Source organism: Anopheles merus, chromosome 2R (genome assembly GCF_017562075.2).
Source record: "Anopheles merus strain MAF chromosome 2R, AmerM5.1, whole genome shotgun sequence".
NCBI lineage: Eukaryota > Metazoa > Arthropoda > Insecta > Diptera > Culicidae > Anopheles > Anopheles merus.
Genome location: NC_054082.1, coordinates 44,047,557 through 44,069,789, shown reverse-complemented (window position 1 = coordinate 44,069,789; position 22,233 = coordinate 44,047,557). Strand labels below are relative to the sequence as shown.

General features: G+C 47.3%; 6 protein-coding genes across 8 annotated transcripts; 3 read left to right on the top strand and 3 right to left on the bottom strand.

The window, feature by feature from the left end:
* Window positions 1–2,239: 2,239 nt before the first annotated feature.
* On the bottom strand, window positions 2,240–4,569 carry LOC121603665 (THO complex subunit 7 homolog). Its single transcript, XM_041932742.1, has 4 exons — window positions 4,231–4,569; window positions 4,045–4,165; window positions 3,311–3,979; window positions 2,240–3,227 (listed from the first exon to the last, which is right to left on the bottom strand). The coding sequence occupies exons 1-3, from the start codon at window positions 4,238–4,240 to the stop codon at window positions 3,391–3,393; spliced, it is 720 nt and encodes a 239-aa protein (XP_041788676.1). The 5' UTR covers window positions 4,241–4,569; the 3' UTR covers window positions 2,240–3,227; window positions 3,311–3,390.
* Window positions 4,570–4,620: 51 nt separating this feature from the next.
* Window positions 4,621–13,284, top strand: LOC121603662 (E3 ubiquitin-protein ligase COP1-like). 3 transcript variants are annotated; one of them, XM_041932736.1, is made up of 4 exons: window positions 4,621–4,720; window positions 4,807–5,048; window positions 5,358–5,470; window positions 8,787–13,284. In XM_041932736.1, the coding sequence occupies exon 4, from the start codon at window positions 9,457–9,459 to the stop codon at window positions 11,899–11,901; it is 2,445 nt and encodes an 814-aa protein (XP_041788670.1). In that variant the 5' UTR covers window positions 4,621–4,720; window positions 4,807–5,048; window positions 5,358–5,470; window positions 8,787–9,456; the 3' UTR covers window positions 11,902–13,284. The 3 variants fall into 3 exon arrangements, with proteins under 3 accessions (XP_041788670.1, XP_041788672.1, XP_041788671.1); XM_041932738.1 differs by having other exon boundaries at window positions 5,355–5,470; XM_041932737.1 differs by lacking the exon at window positions 4,621–4,720 and having other exon boundaries at window positions 4,732–5,048.
* On the top strand, window positions 13,277–14,836 carry LOC121590840 (cytosol aminopeptidase-like). Its single transcript, XM_041910888.1, has 3 exons — window positions 13,277–13,674; window positions 13,758–14,282; window positions 14,416–14,836. Exons 1-3 carry the CDS (start codon window positions 13,277–13,279, stop codon window positions 14,834–14,836), a joined length of 1,344 nt encoding a protein of 447 aa, XP_041766822.1.
* A 1,949-nt stretch (window positions 14,837–16,785) lies between these two features.
* On the top strand, window positions 16,786–18,947 carry LOC121603663. The gene is made up of 2 exons (XM_041932739.1): window positions 16,786–17,008; window positions 17,091–18,947. The coding sequence occupies exons 1-2, from the start codon at window positions 16,949–16,951 to the stop codon at window positions 18,855–18,857; spliced, it is 1,827 nt and encodes a 608-aa protein (XP_041788673.1). The 5' UTR covers window positions 16,786–16,948; the 3' UTR covers window positions 18,858–18,947.
* On the bottom strand, window positions 18,945–21,154 carry LOC121603664 (mediator of RNA polymerase II transcription subunit 28). Its single transcript, XM_041932741.1, has 4 exons — window positions 20,960–21,154; window positions 20,461–20,862; window positions 20,162–20,390; window positions 18,945–20,062 (listed from the first exon to the last, which is right to left on the bottom strand). Exons 1-4 carry the CDS (start codon window positions 21,020–21,022, stop codon window positions 20,031–20,033), a joined length of 726 nt encoding a protein of 241 aa, XP_041788675.1. The 5' UTR covers window positions 21,023–21,154; the 3' UTR covers window positions 18,945–20,030.
* A 121-nt stretch (window positions 21,155–21,275) lies between these two features.
* Window positions 21,276–22,204, bottom strand: LOC121603517 (alpha-ketoglutarate-dependent dioxygenase alkB homolog 6). The gene is made up of 2 exons (XM_041932355.1): window positions 22,003–22,204; window positions 21,276–21,929 (listed from the first exon to the last, which is right to left on the bottom strand). Exons 1-2 carry the CDS (start codon window positions 22,030–22,032, stop codon window positions 21,276–21,278), a joined length of 684 nt encoding a protein of 227 aa, XP_041788289.1. The 5' UTR covers window positions 22,033–22,204.
* Between the last annotated feature and the right edge of the window lie 29 nt (window positions 22,205–22,233).

Sequence of the window (22,233 nt, the reverse complement as noted above, 5' to 3'; positions counted from 1 at the left end):
TTTGTCGTTTTTTAATAAAGCAAGCTTGTACTTATATATCACACTGTCGGCCAGAGGAAGCAGCCGCACACACCAGCGTACTACACTAAAAGCTACACTTATACAAGCTCCAATAAACCAAAGCAAGTGATGTTTTCTTTCATTGCTCTTTGCATTCAAACACTCTGAGGCTCTGTTCTCATGCTCGCCGTATCAGATGCTTCTTTTTTTTCACGTACTTCTGAAAATGTTTTCTCAAGCTTCCCGAAAATAGGGTTGAATTGGTGTTGAATGTGGCCTTATGTTTTCACTATGGCCTCTATCTGCCTGTACTACACCGTACTGAGTAGCTGTGTAGCTGAAGGCAGGAAGAGTTTTTTTACGACTTACATTGCTTTTTAGGAACGATTTCTATTTTTTTTAAGCTATTTTGCTACTAAATCTGAAGCAGGATAGAATTTTTACTAAAAACAAGAATTATGAAGAATTTTACTAAGACAATAAAAAGCATAGAATGAAAAGCACTCAATGCTGTTTAAAAAAATATTTTTTTATCTTCTTTTATAATTGTTTGCTTTAAGGTTCGTCGATCTTTCTTAAATGGATGGTACATTTTTAATGCCGTAACAAGGCACTTGCAGTTTATGCAATATATTCGGAGCTGTTCCTTTTGAATAAATACCATAAAAGCACAATACAATTAATTATATTGCATAGTTTTATTTAAATAATTAAACTTCAGCGAGTTAAAATAATACGCAAAAGGGAGACACAAAGTTATGTTTTATCCGTAGCAGGATAGTCAAGTATATACAGGGCTTGATCCCATTACTGGCATGTTTTTAGATCGTACAACTTAAGGAAAAGGCCAAGAATCTCTGTGCACGATGATTTTTTTTATTCAATCTCCAAAAATTCATCGTAATGCAAAACTTGAGTTCAGTACAGGCCTTTTTTTCTTAAATAATAAATCTACTTCATCTAACCAAATAATACACACATTGATGAAAAAAAAATTAAAAAAGCAATGAGAAAATATGCTCGTGGAAAAATCATCAAAAAACTATCTAAACTGTGTATCATTCTTTTTTTAAGGGGCTTTGGCCCTTTTGGCTGACATCTAATTCTGCCTCTTAATATAATTCTGGTTGATCTTGGTTGATGCTAGCCATTTCCCCGTTAATAAATACCACTATCAAATTCCCTCACCCTATCAGCGCTACGCAAACTCCAATTTATTCGTACTAATTTGCTCCCTGTTGCCATTCCACTGCGCTGTATCCAAATGACCACAAACTGTAAGCGAGACAGGGCATAAAATTGTCACCAGCTTCAGCTTTTTCGGTTTATACTAAAATTCAAACTCGCTCCCTCTTTTAGCACAGGCGCCATTATTTACACCCCTTCAGCCTAATGCTGGCGTCCGACATTTCGGCCGACAGCGCCGAACGACCAATCATTCTAAAATGTGTCATAACCCTTGCCGCACAGTTGGGACGATCAGTTATTTTTAACCTTTCGCTTCGCAATCCCATCTCACCTCTTCGGCTTCGGCGGTGGAAGAGGTCGGGAAGGTGAGGCTGAGGACACCGCGTGTTTCTCACTTTTGTATCGAATTTCAAAGTGTTTTGCTTCAAGTCAAGAGTCCCAATGGTGTCCAATGTGGCTGGATACCACCGTCGGCGGTAGACTGAATGAGGAAAGTTGGGATGAGCCAGCTTGCGTAGAATCTCGAGAGCAAAACGCACGGGCAATGCAACAACACTACTGGTGTTGGAGTGGGGAGGGTGGGCAACAGGGAGCGAAGGCGTCAACGAGCGCTGCTTGTTTGGTTTTGTCACATCATTTCCTATTCCAATTTGACACTGTCGACCGTGCGGCACAGTACCGCGGTAAGTGGATAGGTCAAAAGATCCCCGGCCCGACCGCGCTGCAAGTCAGCCTGGCACGGATGGGTGACTCCTGCTGCCAGCAAAAAGTAGTCAGGGCGACATGAAACATCTGTACCGGGGGTTGGAGAGGAGACTATGCGAGAGCGACAAGCTGTTGGTGTAACACGGCGGTTCGGGAAACCAACGATAATGACTATTTAGTCTTTCTTTCGTAAATTTTAATAGATATTACAGCAGTATTGCTTGGGATAAGAAGCACTTGTTTCAGCATTTGATAAAATGGCTAGCAATAATTATGTCTTTAATGCCTAACGGTGCAAAAGGTGGATGAACGACGACATGAAAAGAAATTAAAGAAAATCTACCTATCGATGACCAATTACCGTTGGATGTGGTTTAACTTTTACGCTCCCGCCTTCCAAGAACTTGCCCCAGTGCACTTGAGCAACATATTCTACCGGCTACCATTTTCCACGAACCGGGTACCACAATTACTCGACGCAACAGATTCTTGTCCATGGCTCAAGTACCACTCAAGCAAGCATCACCCCATCACCCACTCTCTACTAGTCCGGGTCGCATACAAATGCGCAAGAAAAACGCGCCAACACCAAGTGGGACGTTCAAAGCGAAACTTCCGACACGAGCTCCGTAGCCAATCGATTTCGCTGCCCGAAGTTATCGAGCTTTTTTTTTACAGCGAAACACTACTCCATCTTGTACACAGACAGCTCTCCCTGCCGTTCTCTCCTGTGTCCTACGGAGAGTAGCCAGAAGAAACGGCCAGCAAGAAATCTTTGTACCACAGAAAGTGCTTCAACCAAACTGCTTCAACTAAGTTCTTCTTAGCCACACCGGGCACCGACAAACGAGTTTGAGGGATGAAATCTCATCACAGCGGAAACATCGTGCCGGAATCAAGTAGTCGGATTCGGATAGCGTCAAAGCACGATGATGATGATGATGATGACCGGGCGACCGACCGGGACGAACCCCATTGGCCACTTCATTCAACAACTTGCTACAAAGTTCCACGAGTGGGCACATACGACCGACCCACTCCGGTGTGGATGAAGGCACGCAGCACCAATATCACCACCAGCACTACCAGTTCCATATATGGGGTACGTCGGGCTGCTTTTGCAGGTGCTACTCCATCCGTATACGTATCCTGCTCGCGGAAGCACTCCCCTCGCCCCTTCCAAACCGGTTCGGAAGTGGTATCTTCAGATGTAATAATCCTTTTTAACTACTGTTTGCTCGCTTCGAACACAGTCACCGATTTTTTTATGGAAAGAATAAGGCAATGCAAACAATTTAAAACGAATAGTATCGGAGCTTTTCGGTTTCGGACCTCTGGTAAATCAAAAGAAGGGGATTTCATTTACATTGAGAAACACAACATCACGAAATGGAATTGTAGTTTACAAATTACTTACAAAAACTGCATACTTCTTGTATTTCTTACAATGCCACAACACGACAATGCACTCCAACCGACATTGCTTCCCATTTCTTATTAAGTGAGTTTTTCAGGCGAAGATAGGATCACCTCGTCATTATCCGAACTGGCAGCGTCATCCTCCTCCTCCAGCACCAGCGGCTCGTCGCACGCCATCTTCTCCTCCACAATCGGTACTGGAGCAACGTCCATCGCCTCCTCCTCGCAGGCGCTTGTACTCGTCGCCGACATGGTCGGATCCAGCTTGTTCTGCAGCTCGGCAATGGAGCGCATGAGCACGCTGAAGTCTTTCTTCTTCGTCTCCAGCTTTCGCTCTAGGTCGGCCCTGTTTTCCTTCAGCTGGTCCAGGTTTTGCTTCAACGATTCCAGCTCCTGCACCGTCTTCTTACGATCCGGCTGCTGGTTGATCGTTTTCGCCAGCATGTCGTACTCCATCCGGTTCTTGCGGATCTTTTTGGCCAGCACCAGGTTCTGCTTGCTCTGTACGATCTGTGCCTTTGCCGTTTCGATGCCCGTCTCTATCGTGTCCGAGATGGTGGCATAGTTTTTCAGCTCCTGCTGCATCACGGTCGCATAAAAGTCGGACTTTTTCATGTCAAACTCGCACTGTGCTAGCTGGGCGAGCAGCCGATCGTATATTGGTTGACTAAAGGGAAGGAAAGTGTAGTTATTTGTACCTGCCCTCTGTTCGCTCTGTACAACACTGCTTACCTGTTGTCTGAAGCATCGTTCGAATTACACCATTTGATAAACGTTTTCAGCAGATCGTTCAAGCGTCTGTCGTCGCCGGTTCCATCACCATCGATTTGTAGCCGCCGTTTGATAACCTCTTCTGCAATGCCATATGGAAGGAAAACGTTAATATGCTGTTGATTAACAAAATCACAAGGTACTTACCATCAGACATAATAGCAACGTTACGGGCGTATATTACAATTTTTACTAGCAAAACTATTTTTGTTAGCAGGACGGAACCAGCGCGCTTGCTTTTGTTGGTGTACAGCGTCAAACATGTCAAACTTTGTTTACCCTGTAGCTCCCTTCAGAAACGTCGTCGTCGTCGTCGTCGAATATTGGCCCAAGGAATGTGGGCTCGTTCAAACGATTTTCGTTGGCAAATATACAAAAGAAAAGATTTATTTACATCGATTTGAATGCTTCAGAACGAATACTGCATAGAATTTGTTTATATGAACATAAAAAGATGTTTCACTTTCGCACACCATGAACTGGTATAATGACCGTTGATTTTAGACGTTTTTCGTGGGCAGTCGATCTCCGGTTTGACATTTCGGTCGCGTGACAGCACGAGCTTGGTAAAAAGAGACCAACAGAGTTGTCCACGCGATTACAGAGTCACCCCATCTCCCTCGTCGGTACATTTCAGGTAAACGGAATACAGCTTGTTAATTGTATAATAGTTAGGAAAAGTGCTGCAAATAACAAAACCTTGTAATGTTTTTGTAATTACAGCCATCCAATTAGCTAGTATCAGTGTATGTGCAGTAGAATTTGTACGGGTTGTGGAGTGTGATATCTCCCCTGTAGCGGTACCGTAGGAAGATATAACCTATTCGCTTGGAAGAAGAAGAAGACTAGATTGGATGAGTCTGTTTTGCTGTTATCTAAAATTTTGTTAAATGGCATTTTTAGTTCGAGGCAGCATCAATTCGGTACGGTCGTGGAGTCGCAGCTACGCTTCAATGTCGAAGAAAGTACGTATCATGTGGTAGAAGATTATTGCGGCCCAGCGGCAGTGCGCGTTGTTGCTAACCTCTCAACCTTTCCTTTCTTCATTCGTTCATTCCATCCGGGCTCTCCAACCGTACCGTGTTGTGCGCGCACACGATCGACAACCATCGACACCCACCCATCCCATCCGGTTGTGGCATTCGGGCGCTTTCGACGACTGCCGACGACGTCGACACCTGCTGTTTCCGTTGCCACGGACACGCAACAACAATCCCGGGGGCCCGTGACGGCGAACGTGCTAACCGCGGACGCATCACCCACCACCGAAGCAGGGTCTGGTTTTGGGTGTTTACTCGTCCGAGGGCAAGGATGAGGTGAAGTTTACGCCATACGCTCAAAAGTACAACGAATCAACAGCTGGAAAGTTGCTGGAGCAGATTAATATGTAAGTATATGGAGGCATGTTTGCCAGGGTTGAGTTTCCCCGTTCCGACTGGTGCGCTAGCCATAACAATTTCCTATTGTTCTGTGTTCCAATCGCTCTTCACTTTTCCTATCTTATCGCACATTATTTTCTGTCAGCTCTTCATTCCTTATTTTTTATTGCTATGTGTTTCATTCTCCTATTGCTTGGTGTAAAGTTGCATTACCTAAATATCTCCCCTCAAAAGACACTGTTGTGTAGCTGTCCCTAATAGTGCACAATGGAGTTGCATCCGTGTTCCCTTTAGTGTCGTTTGCTGTTCAAAACAAAAGCTCCGATACGGCAGCACCGCCACAACCGTTCCAATTCTCCTGGGCAAAGTTGCCGAATGTATTTTAGGTTTAGGATTTATGATACCGAAAATCGCTATCGTGTGACCTCGTTCTTCTTTTCATAATGCGGCATATGTCCGCCAGTGATGGAGCCCCAAATGCAAAATTGAACGGTGTTATTTAAAATAATGCGCTTCGGAACGTTGACACCTAGCGCCGCTCCATCTTTCCGCTACAGGGATGCTGGTTTGGTAAAAGAATCGTGTTGTCATATCTAATCTCCCGCCCAGTTCAAACTTGTCTTTGCGTTAGTGAACGTGCAAATGATAAGAAAGTCACTCTGCCAGGAGGATACTTTAGTGGGCAACTTCAAGCATTGCGATTACATTGCATCATGGTAGCTGATGGTTGGTAACAGACTTTTAATCTATCCCACAGTGTCAATGTTTGCACGCCTTTGAAGAGTACGTACAATGTGCACAAGCATGCACTTAATTTCTTTACACATATGGCTGCTGATTCGCTATCCTTGCGAGAATCACTTTTCGAGCGCGTGAGATCATCCTGCCAAAAGTCAGGGAATGTAGGCTATTTCGTTGCATATCGATCGGCAAGCAGGCATATGCCGGGTGTCCGGGGTCAAACCTAAAAATAGTTTGCTTACCCCGAGCGCACCAGAGCGCAATCGTTATTGTCACTCGTACTCTCCTTCCATTATTCCGTTTGTGTTTCGTTATCATTAGCATCATGTGCACCATCGTCGTCGCATTTACGCGACACACCGACGAAAAATCGTTGCCGAGTCGTTTCACGGGCCTGCTTTGTTTCAGTGCCACTACCACCCATAATCGGCCGGTGTGTGTGTGTGTTAGTAACGCCAGCTTGTAAGCGTACCATACACCCGGTAGCAGAGACTTTATCGTCTGTTCTGTCTTCCCGGCCCGGCCTGTGCAATTGCCGCCACTGTCCTGGTGCTTGTTAATATCGATAAGTTCGTTGGCAAATTTCCGCTTCCAGCAGACGCTTTCCCTACACATACCTCGGGCTGCTTGTGTCCCTTCTCCTACCCAACCCCTTCTGCTTCATAGCGCGTTGGGGGAAAAGTCACAGTTGAAGGACAGTTCGTGACTTGCTGGAAAATCGCAATGAGTGGCAACAACAAAGTGGCTTTTTCAATTTTCAAATCGAGGACAGCGTTTTGTTTGCTGTGTTCTTCTCTTCTTCCCGTTGTTTTTTTTGTCCTGTGTGACATACAGCCGCTGCACGGTTATTAGTACCGCGTCATGGCTATTAAAGTTCGCCAAGCACTGCGAGAATGAATGTGAACATGAAAAGCCGTATCTTGCATTTCCGGCCATATGGGTCAGAAGTCATAATCCCTCACACAAATGCGCTACGTATTGTTTGTGCATTATTAAATCCACTGCACTTGATACAGTACGACAATAAATATCACATTTTGGTGGCGGTGAAGATCCACTTGGCGTACCCGAACCGAATCGATTTTTTTATCTGCATGTGTGAAATTAAATGCCGGGTTTAAACCTGATGCAGGCGAAATGTATGTCGCATGTGGTAATGTATCTTCCAGAGGCTGGGTAAATTTTTTGGATACAATTCAAATCAACCCCTCATCCCCAGAGCACACACACACACAACACCACTTTTAGGGTATCGGTTTTAAGGTCGACAAGCATATGTATGATGTGCGCCAAAGTAGCCTCCGGGGTGGATAAAAGGATACTGCAAATTCATTTATTTATCTACCTGGCTTGCTTCGCACATTCGGGCCACTGTGTGGGGTGGCTGATGAATGGTTTAAAAATGGTAGAAAAGAATTCGATACTCCAGCACATTTGGTAGTTTGCCATCCATATTTACTCCTGATCGTAATCCTGATCTCTATTTGTGCTGTGCAATTTGTTCAGCAAACATGTGGCTCATGGCGAGCATCGTTTTTTTACGACTGATGCTGCGGCTCATCCGGCAGCGGTCCAAATTTGTTTCCTTTGTCTTACATGTTCTGTCCTGTCTGTACTTACCATATGCTATCTGTATGTCTATATTGTAGCATCTTCTTCGCTGCGTCAATGCGTCTTGATGTACGATTGGCTGATTTTAATTTGAATACAATTGCGGATTAAAGAATTCGGTACAAAGGTACGATAATGAATATTATTTCTCCACAGAGCAATGCATTTATCAACTGAAGCTTCTCGTCATTCGTTAATAGCTAGAAAGCTAGAAAGTTGTGGATTATTGTCCCAATTAATACAACAGCTACTTGTGATCGAATATCGGTTTGCCAGCAATCTTAAGCTTTCGGCAATTGTTTACAAAAATGGCACCGATTACCAGCATCGTTCCTTTTGAGGAGAAATGTTTCCCTTTCTAAGCATTGATGAGAATTAGAATGTTGGGACACAAGTAAAGCAAAGTGATATACAGTGTGATCAGCGAAAATGTGAACACAGCGAAAATAGTAACTTCTTGAGCTTTTGCACTGCTATCTATTTCTTTCTGTCAAAAAAGAACGCTCTTCTCTTTTCTATCTTTTTATCTAATTTGATTCTAAAAGACCTTCGAATGGGGCGGATGGAGCACAGATTGGTTCCTGTTTAGGACGTCGGTGTTACTGATGTTTCGCGTTGCATCTGCTCTTAATTAGTGCAACACGCTTATCTATATTGGTGGAGGATATCGCTATCTTGTTTGGCGGGTTCGTTACAGCGCACATGTTTGCAGCGTGTGATGGAAGCTGTATGAGCCGGTGGAAATGTTATTTGACATTAAATTAATCGCTTTCAAAAGCCATCATTCCGGATGTATTTAATTCTCCTGTAGTAGAATCACTCGAGATATATCACCCATATATTTTGCCACGCGTTGTGTTATTCCATTTCCTCTAGAACGCAGCCCCAAACCTCCCTTTTGAAAAGATCAGACGTGCAAGCAACAGCTCAATACTTTTCCCCTTTATTTTCGCCTTTGTGTTTTCGTTTCAGATCCACTGTTATGTTCTAAGCCCCAACCTGGTGCACACTTTTGCAAACGATAGCAAAGCAAAGCGAATAAGCACAGTGCGCGAGAAAAATGCAAACATACATATTAGAGAACTCAACTTTCTCTAAAGCACACGCATACGATACAGTGAAAGTGTATAGGAAAAGATAACAGACAGTTCAACTGTACGACGGTTATACACGTCGCGCGTAACGTAGTTTATCCATTCGATAATGATATTGTTAATTTGTAAAAAAACACATACTGCACAGCTTAATCGTCTTAATAAGTTCAGTTTTTGAAAAAATGTTTTCAAGTTTGTTGGTGTGATTCGGGTTTGAGTTATGTACGATATGCTTTTACTGTGACTTCCGCCTAGAAACAGTCGTTTCTGTTAAGCGCTATCTGTAGGCGAGTTGTGTTTGAGTGCTCTAATCTATCCAATCGATTAACTCTATGCAACATTTGTCTAGTGCGTTAGTGAGTGTGGTGAAATGATTAATCGTTCATATTGCAAGGTTTTCATGCGGTACTAGCGAGAAGAAAATCAGTGAAAAAAACAAAATCACGTTTGGGCAACGATTCCCACGCACGATTGTGTTTTCCCTTCTGCCGGATGGTTTTTAGTATCCACGCCTGTGCCGCTACCTCAAACAGGGTGATTCAACCAAGATGTCCTCAGGAACGGTTGGTGGTGGTGGAGGTGGTGCAGGCAGCAGTAGTAGTGCGGGCGGTGGGCCCGGCGGTGCCGGTAGCAGCAGCGGCAGCAGCAGCAGCAACAGCAACACCAACAACAAGAAAAGGCTTGCCACCCTGAACGGCATCCCGACCAGCGTGGACGACAAGACGAACGACTTCCTCTGCCCGATCTGCTTCGACATCATCAACGAGGCGTACATCACGCGGTGCGGACACACGTTCTGCCACCAGTGCATAGCGCGTTCGATCGACGTCGCGAAAAAGTGCCCCAAGTGCAACTATCCGCTCGCGTCCCACGAGCACATTGTGCCGAACTTTCTGCTAAACGAGCTCATCACCAAGCATCGGCTGAAAGGCGGGGGCGGTGGCGGTGGTGGTGGTCTCCTGCATCGGCACAAGTCCTCCCAGCCCGGTGACAACTCCCCCCAGTTCCACACGGGCGGTGCGTGTGGTGGTGGTGACGCGAACGCTGGCGGTGAAGGCGACACATTGAAGCACTTTCTGGCGACGGAATCGAAAAAGCTGTCCCTCTCGGACGTGAACGTGATGCTGGAGATACTGACGCAACGCAAAACGCTGCTCGAGGCGGAATCCTGCGCCGCCCAGAACCGGTTGCTGCACGAATTCCTGAAGCATCTGCTAAAGCAGAAGGAGCAGCAGCAGCTACAAATTGCGAACGAGATCGCGCTCATTCGAAGCGACCTGCTGGACGTAGAGAAGGTGCTGAAGGACGTGCAGAGCAGCTGCCCGACGGTGGCGGAGGTGGAGCAGAGCGTGCGGGACGAAAAGGACGAGCACGTGGTTGCGATCAAGCGGGAAATTATACAAATCATAGACACGATCGATAATATTACGGTACCGTCGAACCGGTCGCTCGTCGACGACACGTGCTCGAATGTGACCGAATCGTACGAGGGGTTCAATTTGCACGGGGCTCGCCGGGGTGGCCATGGTGGCGGTGGCTCGATTTCAGGTGGATCACTTTCGTCCAACCCTTCATCCTTTTTGGCCCGCAAGCAGCGAATGTATCAGCATTTCGATGATTTCGTGCAATGTTACTTTGCGGCCCGCAGCGAAGACCTGTACTTCGGCAAGGATCGCTCGTGCAGCTCCGATTCGCTCGGCGTAGGAGAGCGGTCTACCTCAAGTGGGGCGAGTATCGGCACGGGGACAGGCATCGGCGGTGGCAGCTTAAGCTCCGGTGGTGGAGTGCATCCGTCGGTGGCGGCGGCAGCGGCGCCATCGAACGCGTCCAGCCAATCCAATCTAGACACCACGCGGTCTAGTGGCCGCTCGTCGCTGGACACCTTCCGGGAGAGCCTGATCAAGTTCTCCAAGTACAGTGCGCTACGGCCGCTGGCCACGCTGAACTACTCGAACGATTCCAACTACGTCTCGACGATCGTGTCAAGCATCGAGTTCGACAAGGACAGCGAGTACTTTGCGATCGCGGGCGTTACGAAGCGGATCAAAATATTCGACTACTACACCGCGATACGGGACGCCGCGGTCGACATAAACTATCCGATCAACGAAATGACTTGCAATAGCAAAATTTCGTGCGTGATCTGGAACAGCTACTTCAAGCAGGTGTTGGCGTCCAGCGACTACGAAGGCATTGTCACGATCTGGGATGTGCTCACGCGCACGCGAACGAAAACGTTCGAGGAGCACGACAAGCGCTGCTGGTGCGTTGACTTCAACGAGGTCGACACGCGGCTGCTGGCGTCCGGGTCGGATGATGCGCGAGTGAAGCTGTGGTCGCTGAACGTGGACCATTCCGTGGCGACGATCGAGGCCCGCGCCAACGTGTGCTGCGTCAAGTTCAATCCAAAGAGCTCCTGCCATCTGGCGTTCGGGACGGCGGACCACTGCGTCAATTACTACGATCTGCGCAATCTCAAGCAGCCGCTCTGCCTGTTCAAGGGACACCGGAAGGCGGTGTCGTACGTCAAGTTTCTCAACACGGACGAAATCGTGTCGGCCAGTACGGACGGCCAGCTGAAGCTGTGGAACATCAACTCGCCGCCGTTCTGTCTGCGCTCCTTCACCGGACACATTAACGAGAAAAACTTTGCCGGGCTGGCGACGAACAACGACTATCTGGCGTGTGGCAGCGAGGATAACTCGCTCTGCGTGTACTACAAAGGTCTGTCCAAGCAGCTGTTTAACCTGAAGTTTTCCAGCAGCAGCACGAGCGGGAGCGGCGGCGCGGGTGCAAGTAGCGCCGCCGGCACCGGCAGTAGCAGTGGCATTGGCAACAGCAGCTCGCGCACCAGTGGCCTCCAGTCGACGGACATGGAGCGCAGCAATTCGGAGGGGAACGAGTTTGTGTCGGCTGTTTGCTGGCGCAAGCAGAGCAACATCATCATTGCCGGGAACAGTGAGGGCGTGATTAAGATTCTGGAAATAGTGTAAACCGCTATTGCTTCGCTTCCAAAGGATGGTGGCTCTGGGTGGGGGTGGTACAGTAAGTTGGGTGGGTTTGCGTGAGCAGCTATCATTTTCGATGCAGACGAGCTCGCGAGCGAAAACGGTTTTGAGGTGCGCATCGGATCGGATGAATGCAATAGGATAGGTTACTACTATATAACGGATTGCAATAGCTGTATAAAAAAGGTAAACGTTATTTAGTGAATAGACACGTTTCAATCCAAGCGTGGGTTGTTTTTGTTTGTTTGTTCTGTTTTTTTTTTCGTAGCAAGAAAATAAGACAAATGCCGTAGGTGCGCCCTGTACCATGATCGTGTTCCGTGTTTTAATTCCACCACGCACAGAAGCAGAGAAAATCCATTTAGATCGTTGTTCTTAGACAATTAGCAAACTAGCTAACACGCATCACCCAGTGCAATTACCGTCGTGTAAGAGTGTGTGATAGCCATGACGTTTTCATTTCAGCTATTTTATATGCATTCGGACACCGTTCAAGAAAGACTAAGCACTCATCCTTGCTTTCCATGGTTAGCGCACAGGCATTCCTTTCCTCTTTTTTTTTTCGAGCATACCAATTTAGACAAACATGAATTCAGTATCGTATGATGAGCATTCGGTTCTGTGAGCAAATAGTTTCTTTCTTTTCATCTATTTATTTGCAGTGCTCTTGTTATATGTTAGTTGAATATGTAAGATAGACATACATTTGTTAGTTTAGGCAGAGTATTGCTAATGGCTGTTTAAAATTTTGCGAAAGTGTTTTGCTAATGCGTCTGCGTCCTTCCCAAAACCAAACTCGTTCGAATATCGTCCTAGTCTTGCGGTGGACTATTGTGTAGAGGTGCCAACAGTTTATTTTCAGTACAACTATACTTCCAAGGATATAAGTCACTATGAGGACGTATTTACTGTTGCATGAGCAACCGGAAGGCAGGAATAAGGGAAGAGAAAACAAAGAGAGAACTTGCTATTTTTGTACAGTAGGAAAAACCTGTAGAAGGATGTGTAGCGAACGTAGTGGCTTTTGGAAATGCGATCGGGTTAAACAAGCAACAAAATGTAGACAACTACTACTTCGGATTAATTGATGTTTTAGAATCTAGCGATACAATTTTAGAATTTGTTAACATCTATTTCGTCCATTTAAGTTAATTTAATTAGGTTCATATTACAGTTGAAGCTGATTCTTTCCTTAACCAAACGAAATAAAATGTCCGTTCAAATCTCTTTCGTACTTGAAGCGGTCTAAATGAGCAGCGTCTGTTTGTTTTTTCGTTGTTGAACGATAACGCGCCGACCGTGTGAGTTAGTGGAACATTGTCTAAGATTAACAATTCCGTGCTTTTCTCCCCCCGCTATCATGCGCTGCTTTAGCTGCGGTCCGGTAAAAGCTGGCCAGACGCGAATTTTCTGGGAGCTCGGTAAGTTTCCAGCGGTAGCGGTAGCCGGTTTGGGCGATGCTTCCAAATGGGACGAGCTGGACGAGATCGATGGAGCGAAGGAAAACGTGCGCATTGCGGCCGCGGCCGGTGTCCGCGCCCTGTCGGCGAACAAGATCGCCGAGATCGCCGTGGAAGACATGGAGCATCCGCAGCAGGCGGCCGAAGGGGCCACCCTGGCCAACTACAAGTTTCAGGCGTTCAAGAGCAAGGAGAAACAAACGCCGCTGCCCGCGGTAAGCTTTGCGGAGGATGCTAGCGGGAAGGCCGATTGGGATCGGGGTGTGATCATTGCCGAGGCGCAAAACTTTGCCCGCGTGTGAGTATTAGCCTCGTTTGAAGTGTGGTTTGGTTTGTGCGTTGTAAAACAGTGAATCCGCTTTCGCAATCGTCGCCATTTAGATTGATGGAAACACCGGCCAACCATATGACGCCCACCATTTTCGCGGATACCGTCAAGCAGCGGCTCGGCGCTGCCAACGTCGAGGTCGTCGTGCACGATGAAGCTTGGGCGAAGGAGAAAAAGATGGGTTCGTTCCTCTCGGTTACGAACGGTTCGAACGAACCGGCCCGCTTCCTGGAGCTGACGTATCGTGGATCCCAGGACGAACAGTGCGTGGCGCTGGTAGGCAAGGGCATCACGTTCGATTCCGGTGGCATCAGCCTGAAGCCGTCGGCTAACATGGACCAGATGCGTGCCGACATGGGCGGTGCAGCGAACGTGGTGTCGACCATACTGGCCTTGGCACAGCTGAAGGCACCGGTGCATGTGAAAGGGTTTGTGCCGCTGTGCGAAAACATGCCAAGCGGCACGGCCACCAAACCGGGCGACGTGGTTTACGCAATGAACGGCAAGAGCATCTGCGTGGATAACACAGACGCCGAGGGGCGTCTTATATTGGCGGACGCGTTATGTTACGCCTCGACGTAAGTTTAAACTGCTCTTGTTTACGTGTGCGTAGAGCTTTTTTTTTTTTTTGTTTGGTTTCTCGTCAACATCTCAACTTAACAAACCACGTGGTGTGTGATGTGCTTCGCATGCGTTTTCCCCTTTTTGCAGCTTCAATCCAAAGTTCATCCTGGACATTGCGACCCTGACCGGTGCCATCAAGGTAGCGCTGGGCGATTGCGTGTCGGGCGTGTTTTCCAGCAACAACAAACTGTGGGAGACGATCCACGAGGCGGGCTCGCAGACCGGTGATCGGGTGTGGCGCATGCCACTGTTCAAGCACTACAGCGACCAGATGTGTGACCACAACGGTTACGATCTGAACAACCTGGGCAAGGGCAAGGGCGGCGGATCCTGCACTGCCGCTGCATTCTTGCGCGAGTTCGTCCCGAAGGATACACCGTGGCTGCACGTAGATATCGCCGGCGTGATGGGCGATTGTAGCGATCAAAGCTACACCGGGTCGAAGGGCATGTCGGGGCGCCCGATGCGTACGCTCGTCGAGTTCGTTACCAAGGCGGGTAGCGCTTAAAGCAGAAAATGAAGCAACAGTTTGTTTGTTTGTTTTTTTTTCTTTTCTTCGTTGCATTTAGTGACGATTCTACAAGTTTACACACACTTTGTACAACACCAGTGTTGTGGATAGCATTTCCGGGGGACTACTTCTATAAACCGTATTCATTTTATGGTCACGCAATGCGCTGTGGTAGTTCCTTGCCCGCATTCGGTTTTGTTTTGCCATCGAGCTAACATTAGCATCACTTCTTTTTCAGCATTAAATATTATTCAATCGATCAAGCGAAGTATTTTCAGTAGTAGCACCCAACATACATCCGTTTGGTTTTTGTTTACATGCTAACCATTTGTTTTATTTGTTAGAAATGTGGCAAAGGTTGTTGGTTAATAAATAGTCAATGCATAATTACTGAGGACTGTGATTTTTCGTTTATTTCTCTTTCCGGCTTCCACATTCATATCCGAAACAAAAAGTCTGAGAACAGGGTGTATGAGCTTAAAAAGCGCTACCATGTTTATCCGAGACTGTGCGAGAAAATACTGTGACAACCTTTGCGTAAAACCTGGGAAAAAAAACATTGAAAGGAATCGTCCGGAATACATTTTGTTTATTTTGTTTAGCAGTTAGCAGTATTACGGTGCAGCATAATGCATGCTTCTTTGTTGCTTACGGTTGCCATTCACCTCAAACTCTACCACCCAAAGAACGTGTCACCCTCGCGGAGGTTGAAAGTATCATCAAATGTCTTCAAAACATGAAGGCCCCGGCCTGTGATGGAATCTTCAATATTTGCATTAAACATCTGCAAAATTGGGCAGTCTCACTCAACATCTTCCTGCAAGCATGGAAGCGCGCTAAAGTCCCAATCCAGAAGCCCGGAAAGGATCCCACACTTCCATCCAGCTATCGACCGATGAGCTTGCTAAGCGCTTTCAGCAAACTGTTAGAAAAAATCATATATTACCACTGAGAAATTTGGTCAACGATCTTCAAATTATTCCGGTAGAACAGTTTGGATATTCGGTTCGGGCTGATGAGTGCCCGCACCAGCTGATTCGACTGCAAAACAAGCAAGTATCAAGATCCACCGCTGTTGTGATGCTTGACGTGGATCCGCATCAACAACCCCAACATCCAAGCCATGATTGTCCCACATCGACTAAGGTATCAGCTACTAAACCCGATTGGCCACCAACTCACTGTGGGAGGAACAACAATCCATTGGTTGCCAAGGGTAAAGTATCTGGGTCTAACCATGGGTCCCCTAGTGAATCGTTGTATCCTCTCGCCTTTGCTACAAAAATAAGATCGCGATCTATAAGCAAATAGTTCTTCCCATCAAAACATACAGTATCTCGGTATGGAAAAGTAGCACGCCTACCAACATCTGTTTCAACCCTCGCTGACCAGGTTAGAAGAGTTGTACGATAAAACCAGTACACATCCAATAGGTGAGATTGGATATATTATAACAGAACGTCTTAAAGAAAAATGCGCAACATCAGATTTTCCCCTTCTAAGGACAATTTCTTGAATTGTTAGCACTTTTTTTCTTTCTCTCTTTCTTTTCTTTTAATTTTTTTTTTTCTTTTTTCTCCTGCTCTTGCTCTAATAGTGTAAAGAAGATAATTTAGTTTAATTTTAGTTTAGTTTAATTTAGCGTAATCAAAGGGCTCTGGGCCTAATACCGTTCTGTTTAAAATCAAAATCAAACTGTCTCCTGGTTAGATCCTTCACAGCGGTGAAATCTCACAAAGCAAATGTATTTATGAAATTAAAAGAAAAATAGTAAAAATAGCAAACATATATTCTGATCTACATCTTTGTGGCAACCATCATACTCCACTCTCTCTATACCGGTTGAACAATCAAAATATAACCCTGCTGGCCTCGCTTGCACCTTCACAAAACCACGCTTGTCAACAGTCTTCCGTTTCCCGCCAATATGTTGTTGTCGTTGTCGTTACCGCAGCCCAGTCAAAAGTTGTTTATGTTGTTTACACACCGTTGTCTGGGAAACGTGTCTCCGCCCCGGGACCAAAACTTTATTGAAGAGCTGGAAAGAAACTTTGTTCGGCTTTATCGTGTTCCGTTGCTTTTTTGTCGCTTTTGATTGTAGTTTACAACATGGAGAGTAACTTTGTGTCGGTGTTTAAGCTGGATGGCGTTCCCATACTACCACCATTGGTAAGAATAGTTTTTTGCTCGCTTTGCACTGTTCCTACAGCTTGATCCTAATGTGTAAGTTTCCACTGGTGCCGTATAACAGGTTAACGATGAGGTGCGTGCTGCCGTGGCGATTTACCGGCAGAAGGCACTCGAAATTGAAAACCGTCTGCAGGAGAAGAGAAGGGCCTCGGCCGTAAACAACTGTGTCGTTTCCCAGTCTGCCGATGAAAACAGCGGTGCGACCAAGGATGTAGAAGCGGTATCGACTCTAGACGCGAGTAACACAGCACACAGTCCAACATCTGAAAGTACTGCCGAAGCACAAACTTGTGAGAGTGTAACAATAACTCCTGCAGAAGTTGCAAACGATGGTGATCCAATTGCATCGCTTAATGTTCTGGAACGATCGTCTACCGTGGTTCCGCCCTCGCCGAAATTGTCACCGGATAAAGTTTGGCGCGGCCAAGAAGAATCTGGAACCCTCGAAACAAAGGAAAAGGATGAGAAGGATGCAAGCAATTGCAACTCACTGTCCACCCAAAGGTTGCAATCTGATCCAGAGCAACCGTCCTGGCAGTCGTCCACAAGAACGGTTACACCAACGTCCGAGGAAGCGTTGCCATGGTTTCCTTTGGTACGATCAAACACTTTCAACTTGGAGAAACCCAGTGTAGATTTGATGAATCTGCAACGAGTCGGTCATTCCACGCCAATTGATCGTTCGCGGGTCAATCCGGTCGTGCAGTCGACGGATAGTCCCAAACAGCATCAAAACCCGCCCGATCAAAGCAAACCAATCGTAGCGGCCCGTAATGCATTTGCAGACAGAGAAAATACACCCGTAAAATCCGCAATCGGTGGATCTGTAGTGCAGGGGGTTAATCAATCAATCGGAGAGCTGAAGAAACCGGACACGGATCCAGCAAAATGCCGCCCGAAACGAAAAACGGGCTCACGCCGGATTAGCCACTCATCGGCTGGATCCGGACGAGCCTCCGAGCGCGCATTCGAGAGTGTTGCGCAAGCGCTTACCACGCACGAGCAGCGCATGCTGGAGCTGTTGAAGCGGCAGGAAGAGGAACGGCTGATGTTGGAGCAAAGTTTTCGCGAAAAAACGCAGGAACTGGTAGCGCTGTGCGCGAAATCGCTCAAGATAGACGAAGGCAATGGTATGCTGGCAGGCAATGGGGAGAACCACTTGAGTATGTCGGTTTCCGGGACCGTTCGCACTAAAACACCGGACCTTCATACGGCCTCGAGCGTAAGCCAACTGTCGCTGTGCGATGTGTCTTACGATTCGTGTACCGATACGGACGACGCCGCCTACCAAACATGCCAGGCAAACGGAACTTCGGAGGAGAATGTTAATAACAACAGTGAGCTTACGTTGACCGGGAATCAATCGTGCAACAACGATGCTGGAAGGACAATCCGTTCATCCGTTGGCCGTACAGCAAACCGCACTCCTGACCGCAATGGAAACGAAGAGTTTAGTCTTCTGCCACAGCGAATGTTGGAGCTGCAGCAGCACAGGGCGGCTACCATTATCAATGCTTACGTTCGGGGATATCTAACGAGACGTCTGTTCAAAACGGACGAAGTGCAAAGCATCAAACGCACGATCGCCGATATTGTGTGCTTCATCATCAGCTTACAGCCGGAGGGTACGGGACGGAACAGGGACACGAACCAGGCTACTGCAGCCCTTCGTCGCGATGCCGGCAAGCACATTGCTCTCTGTCTGGACCGACTGCACGACATATTCGTAAACTTTACCACGCCAGAACGTCTGCAGATGATCCGGCGTGATCGCAGTTTACAGCGCAAACCCACACTGCCAAAGCATCGCCAACTGCAGAGTTCCTAAGCCAGTGTTGCACTCTTTTTGCGAGAACATATTTACCCCATTACCCGCTGATTACCGCAGCACCGAAATAAATCAAACACGTTTCGATCATTTCCGACTCCTTTATTATTTTGGCTTGTTCCATGTTCTTCTCGTGCTAAGGGTTTTAGGAAGCAGTGAAACCCGTTGGTTCTATTTTCCATTTCGCAGCGCATCTATTGCGATCTACACCCCGAGGATCGTCCTAAAGACTCCGGAACGGGTGGACCAAAAAACGGGAAAAAGGAACGAAACACTACATTCGAATAATTTGGGGGGAAGATAATGAAGGTTAAAAGGAAAATATCGTGTTTTAAGGAAATCTGTTAACACGACGCGAGCGATCCGTCCGATTGCGCGGGGTGTGGGGGAAAGAAACAGATCGATTAGAAAGCGAGCACACATTTTACATACGATCATTGCGAATGCCAAGGCACGATCGCTATATTATCTTCTTTTGCTGATAATAGTCCTTTTCCTATACATGTTTTATACTTAAGAAAACGGAAGAAAAAGGGCGCTGTCCTCTGTGGCACGTGAAAGCGCCGGGGGAAAAGCACCGTTTAGTATGTGTGTTAGTTTTGATTTTTGTACACCATAATTACAGGGACCGGGGAGCGATGGAGATAACAAAGAGGGACAATTTTGGCGCAAGTGATCAGTGAGGAATGTTTGCTGGTGGTGTATGCCAAACTTGCTGGTAGGTTTGCGGGTGAGCTCGTTGGGTGTTACACGTTGTCTGGCTTTCTGTTTTTTTTTTTTACCGACGAACGCGTTTACCCGTAGAAGTACGGTTTGCTGATTTGCCTAGTAGTTGCTGTAATTTGTAAGGGGAAACCTTTTTGATTTTGTTTTTGTTTTTGTTTTCGCTGCTAAATACTGCTGCACTGTTGCTGTACTTTCTTTGATGCCTTAACTTCTTTCCTAGCTGTGTTATCGCCAAAGGTTGATGTCTGTCGAGGGCCTTAACCATACAACGAAACGGTAGACGAAGAAGCAATCGAACTCAGAGAGTGAGAGGGGAGGGGAGGCCACGAAGCGCCACCGCTCGCGCCAGTCTCAGGTGAGTGAGCCGCTGTGAAACTCGGACACGCTACCTCGTCCACGGCCTCTTCCACGGCCACGACCTCTACCGCGTCCCCTGCCCCGCCCGCGTCACCTTCGACCGTCTCCCAGGCCCACTAGATCTGGAAGTAGAAGTAGCATCGAGAATTGCGTTAAGTCCACCGCCCGCCTCCTAAACCCGCGTACACCACCAGTAGGACCGATCCGGACAGTTGGCTCACCTATATTGCTAGCCGTTTTCTCCAAGTAAGCCAGCGGGCCCTGAAGATTCGGCCCAGCGCCGGGGGGGAAACCGGGGCCCGCACCCGCCTGTCCGACGCCCCGCGGGATGCCACCCTGCTGAAACATTTGCGCATTGGAGGCGCCCATCGGCATCGATTGCTGCATTTGCATCTGTTGCTGCTGCACCTGCATCTGCTGCATTTGCTGCTGTTGATGCTGGCTCTGCATCTGGAAGGTTACGATTACGGCCCTGTTTAGTGCTGAAACATCAAGCTCGCGTAGTGCTGGTAGCGCTTACCTGCATGGGTAGGTTCATGCCGCCGCTTGCCATCATCCCGGCAGGGCCACCACCGGGTGCACCACCGGCCAGATTGCCACGCATGTCCGGCGGCATCGATTGGATCGGTTTGTTAAAGTTCTGCTGATCCGAGAGCAACTGCTTCCAGGACTCAATCTTCTCGTAATGCTTGCGTATCAGCTCATCCTTTCGGCCGATTTCTTGCTTTAGGTCGAAGTTTTCCTCCTTCAGCAGCAGATCCGGTTTGAGGGCGGACAGCAGAAACCGCTTCTGCAGAAAGAACGCTTCCATCTGCCGGGCGAGATCGATGAACTTGAGCGTGGTTTGATCGACCTCTACCTTGATTTCATCCTTGTCGATTCCAGTGGCCGATTCTTCCTTCGTTAGCGCGTGAATACACGACTGCAAGGTTTTGCGCGGAGGAAACAGCAGGAGTTGAGTAATTTTCATAAATCGACACCATGCCTTGCCTGGCGGCACTGAGGCACGCAAAACCCACCTGAAATGCTTCCTCGAGTTCGTCCACCAAATTGCCACTGCCAACGTTCGACGAGGACGCCATTACTGCGACCCGGCTGCGGGCAGGTCGAGGTCAGCAAAGGAACCTAAATTATCGGAATATTGTTTTATCGATTGCGAGCAGCGGCAAGAAACAACCGGGGGGAAACAATGAATGTTTGTGTTGTTGACGTCCGCATCCCCAAGGTATATTGACGGTTGTTTTACCTTCAAGGTTAATACTGTTATGGTGTGAGGTTCGACCATGTACGTTTCTGCTTCGGAGGGCAATTGTACACAATCCGAGTGAACTATAGTTAAAATATTTTTATTTTCATTTTACTCGTTTTCGGTACATGGCGGATTGTTAGCGATATCCTCTTGTCTCGCCTTAAGACGTCTCCAGCATGAACGTTGCTAACCATCGATAGATTCGCTACCCTGGCATCAATCGTATCCTCTTCCCGCTCTGCTATCGAATGAAGATATTTGTGATACATATCGTCTTTCACAACCAGCAAACTTCGAGGTTCCAGCAGAACGCTTGTTTTGTGCTGCCGCACTAACGATCCACTGCCTTCCTGTCCACTTGCATCTTCCGTCTGCTCGTAGTACTCCAGCACTGTGTGTGAGCCGCAGGAGATCGTTGTGATGGTGGGGAAAAACAGCGGCCCGTCCAGGTGTGGCATTATGCCTTGGCCGGGAAGATATTCGTTGACCAGCACGTGGTTGGCTTTAATGCCTTCCGCGTACACATTCAGCTGATTGATGCGTTCGACGTAATGGTGTAGCCAGACCGGAATATCTTCCGCTATCATCCCCTTCGGATGAGGAACTCCGCCATAATTTATCAACCGTCTGTTGGACAGCTGTGTCCACCGGGGCCTCGGTGTCTTGTCGACCGCCTGCATTATCGCACACTCTTCTTCCTTTGTAATGAAGTCGGGCAGGTAGTAAATACTCGGTGGACACTGAAAGCATTTGCAAGCAAGAATAAGAAACGAAACGCGATGAAAGCGCTTGGAGCCAAAAATACACACTTACATTTTGCACGGCAAAGTTCTGCCAAATCATGTTACTTTAGCTTATTTGATACTACGTTGCCTATTGAAACAAATTGTTAATCCTTTCGCAATGAGAGAATCTGGCAGGCATTCCAAAACAAGTGAATTCAAAACAATGCACTGGCATTTGATATTTTTTCTTTATCAACACGGTTGCACAAAGTGGGCTATTTTTTGTGACTTGCTGCCTCACACTGGGCTCCCCAATGGA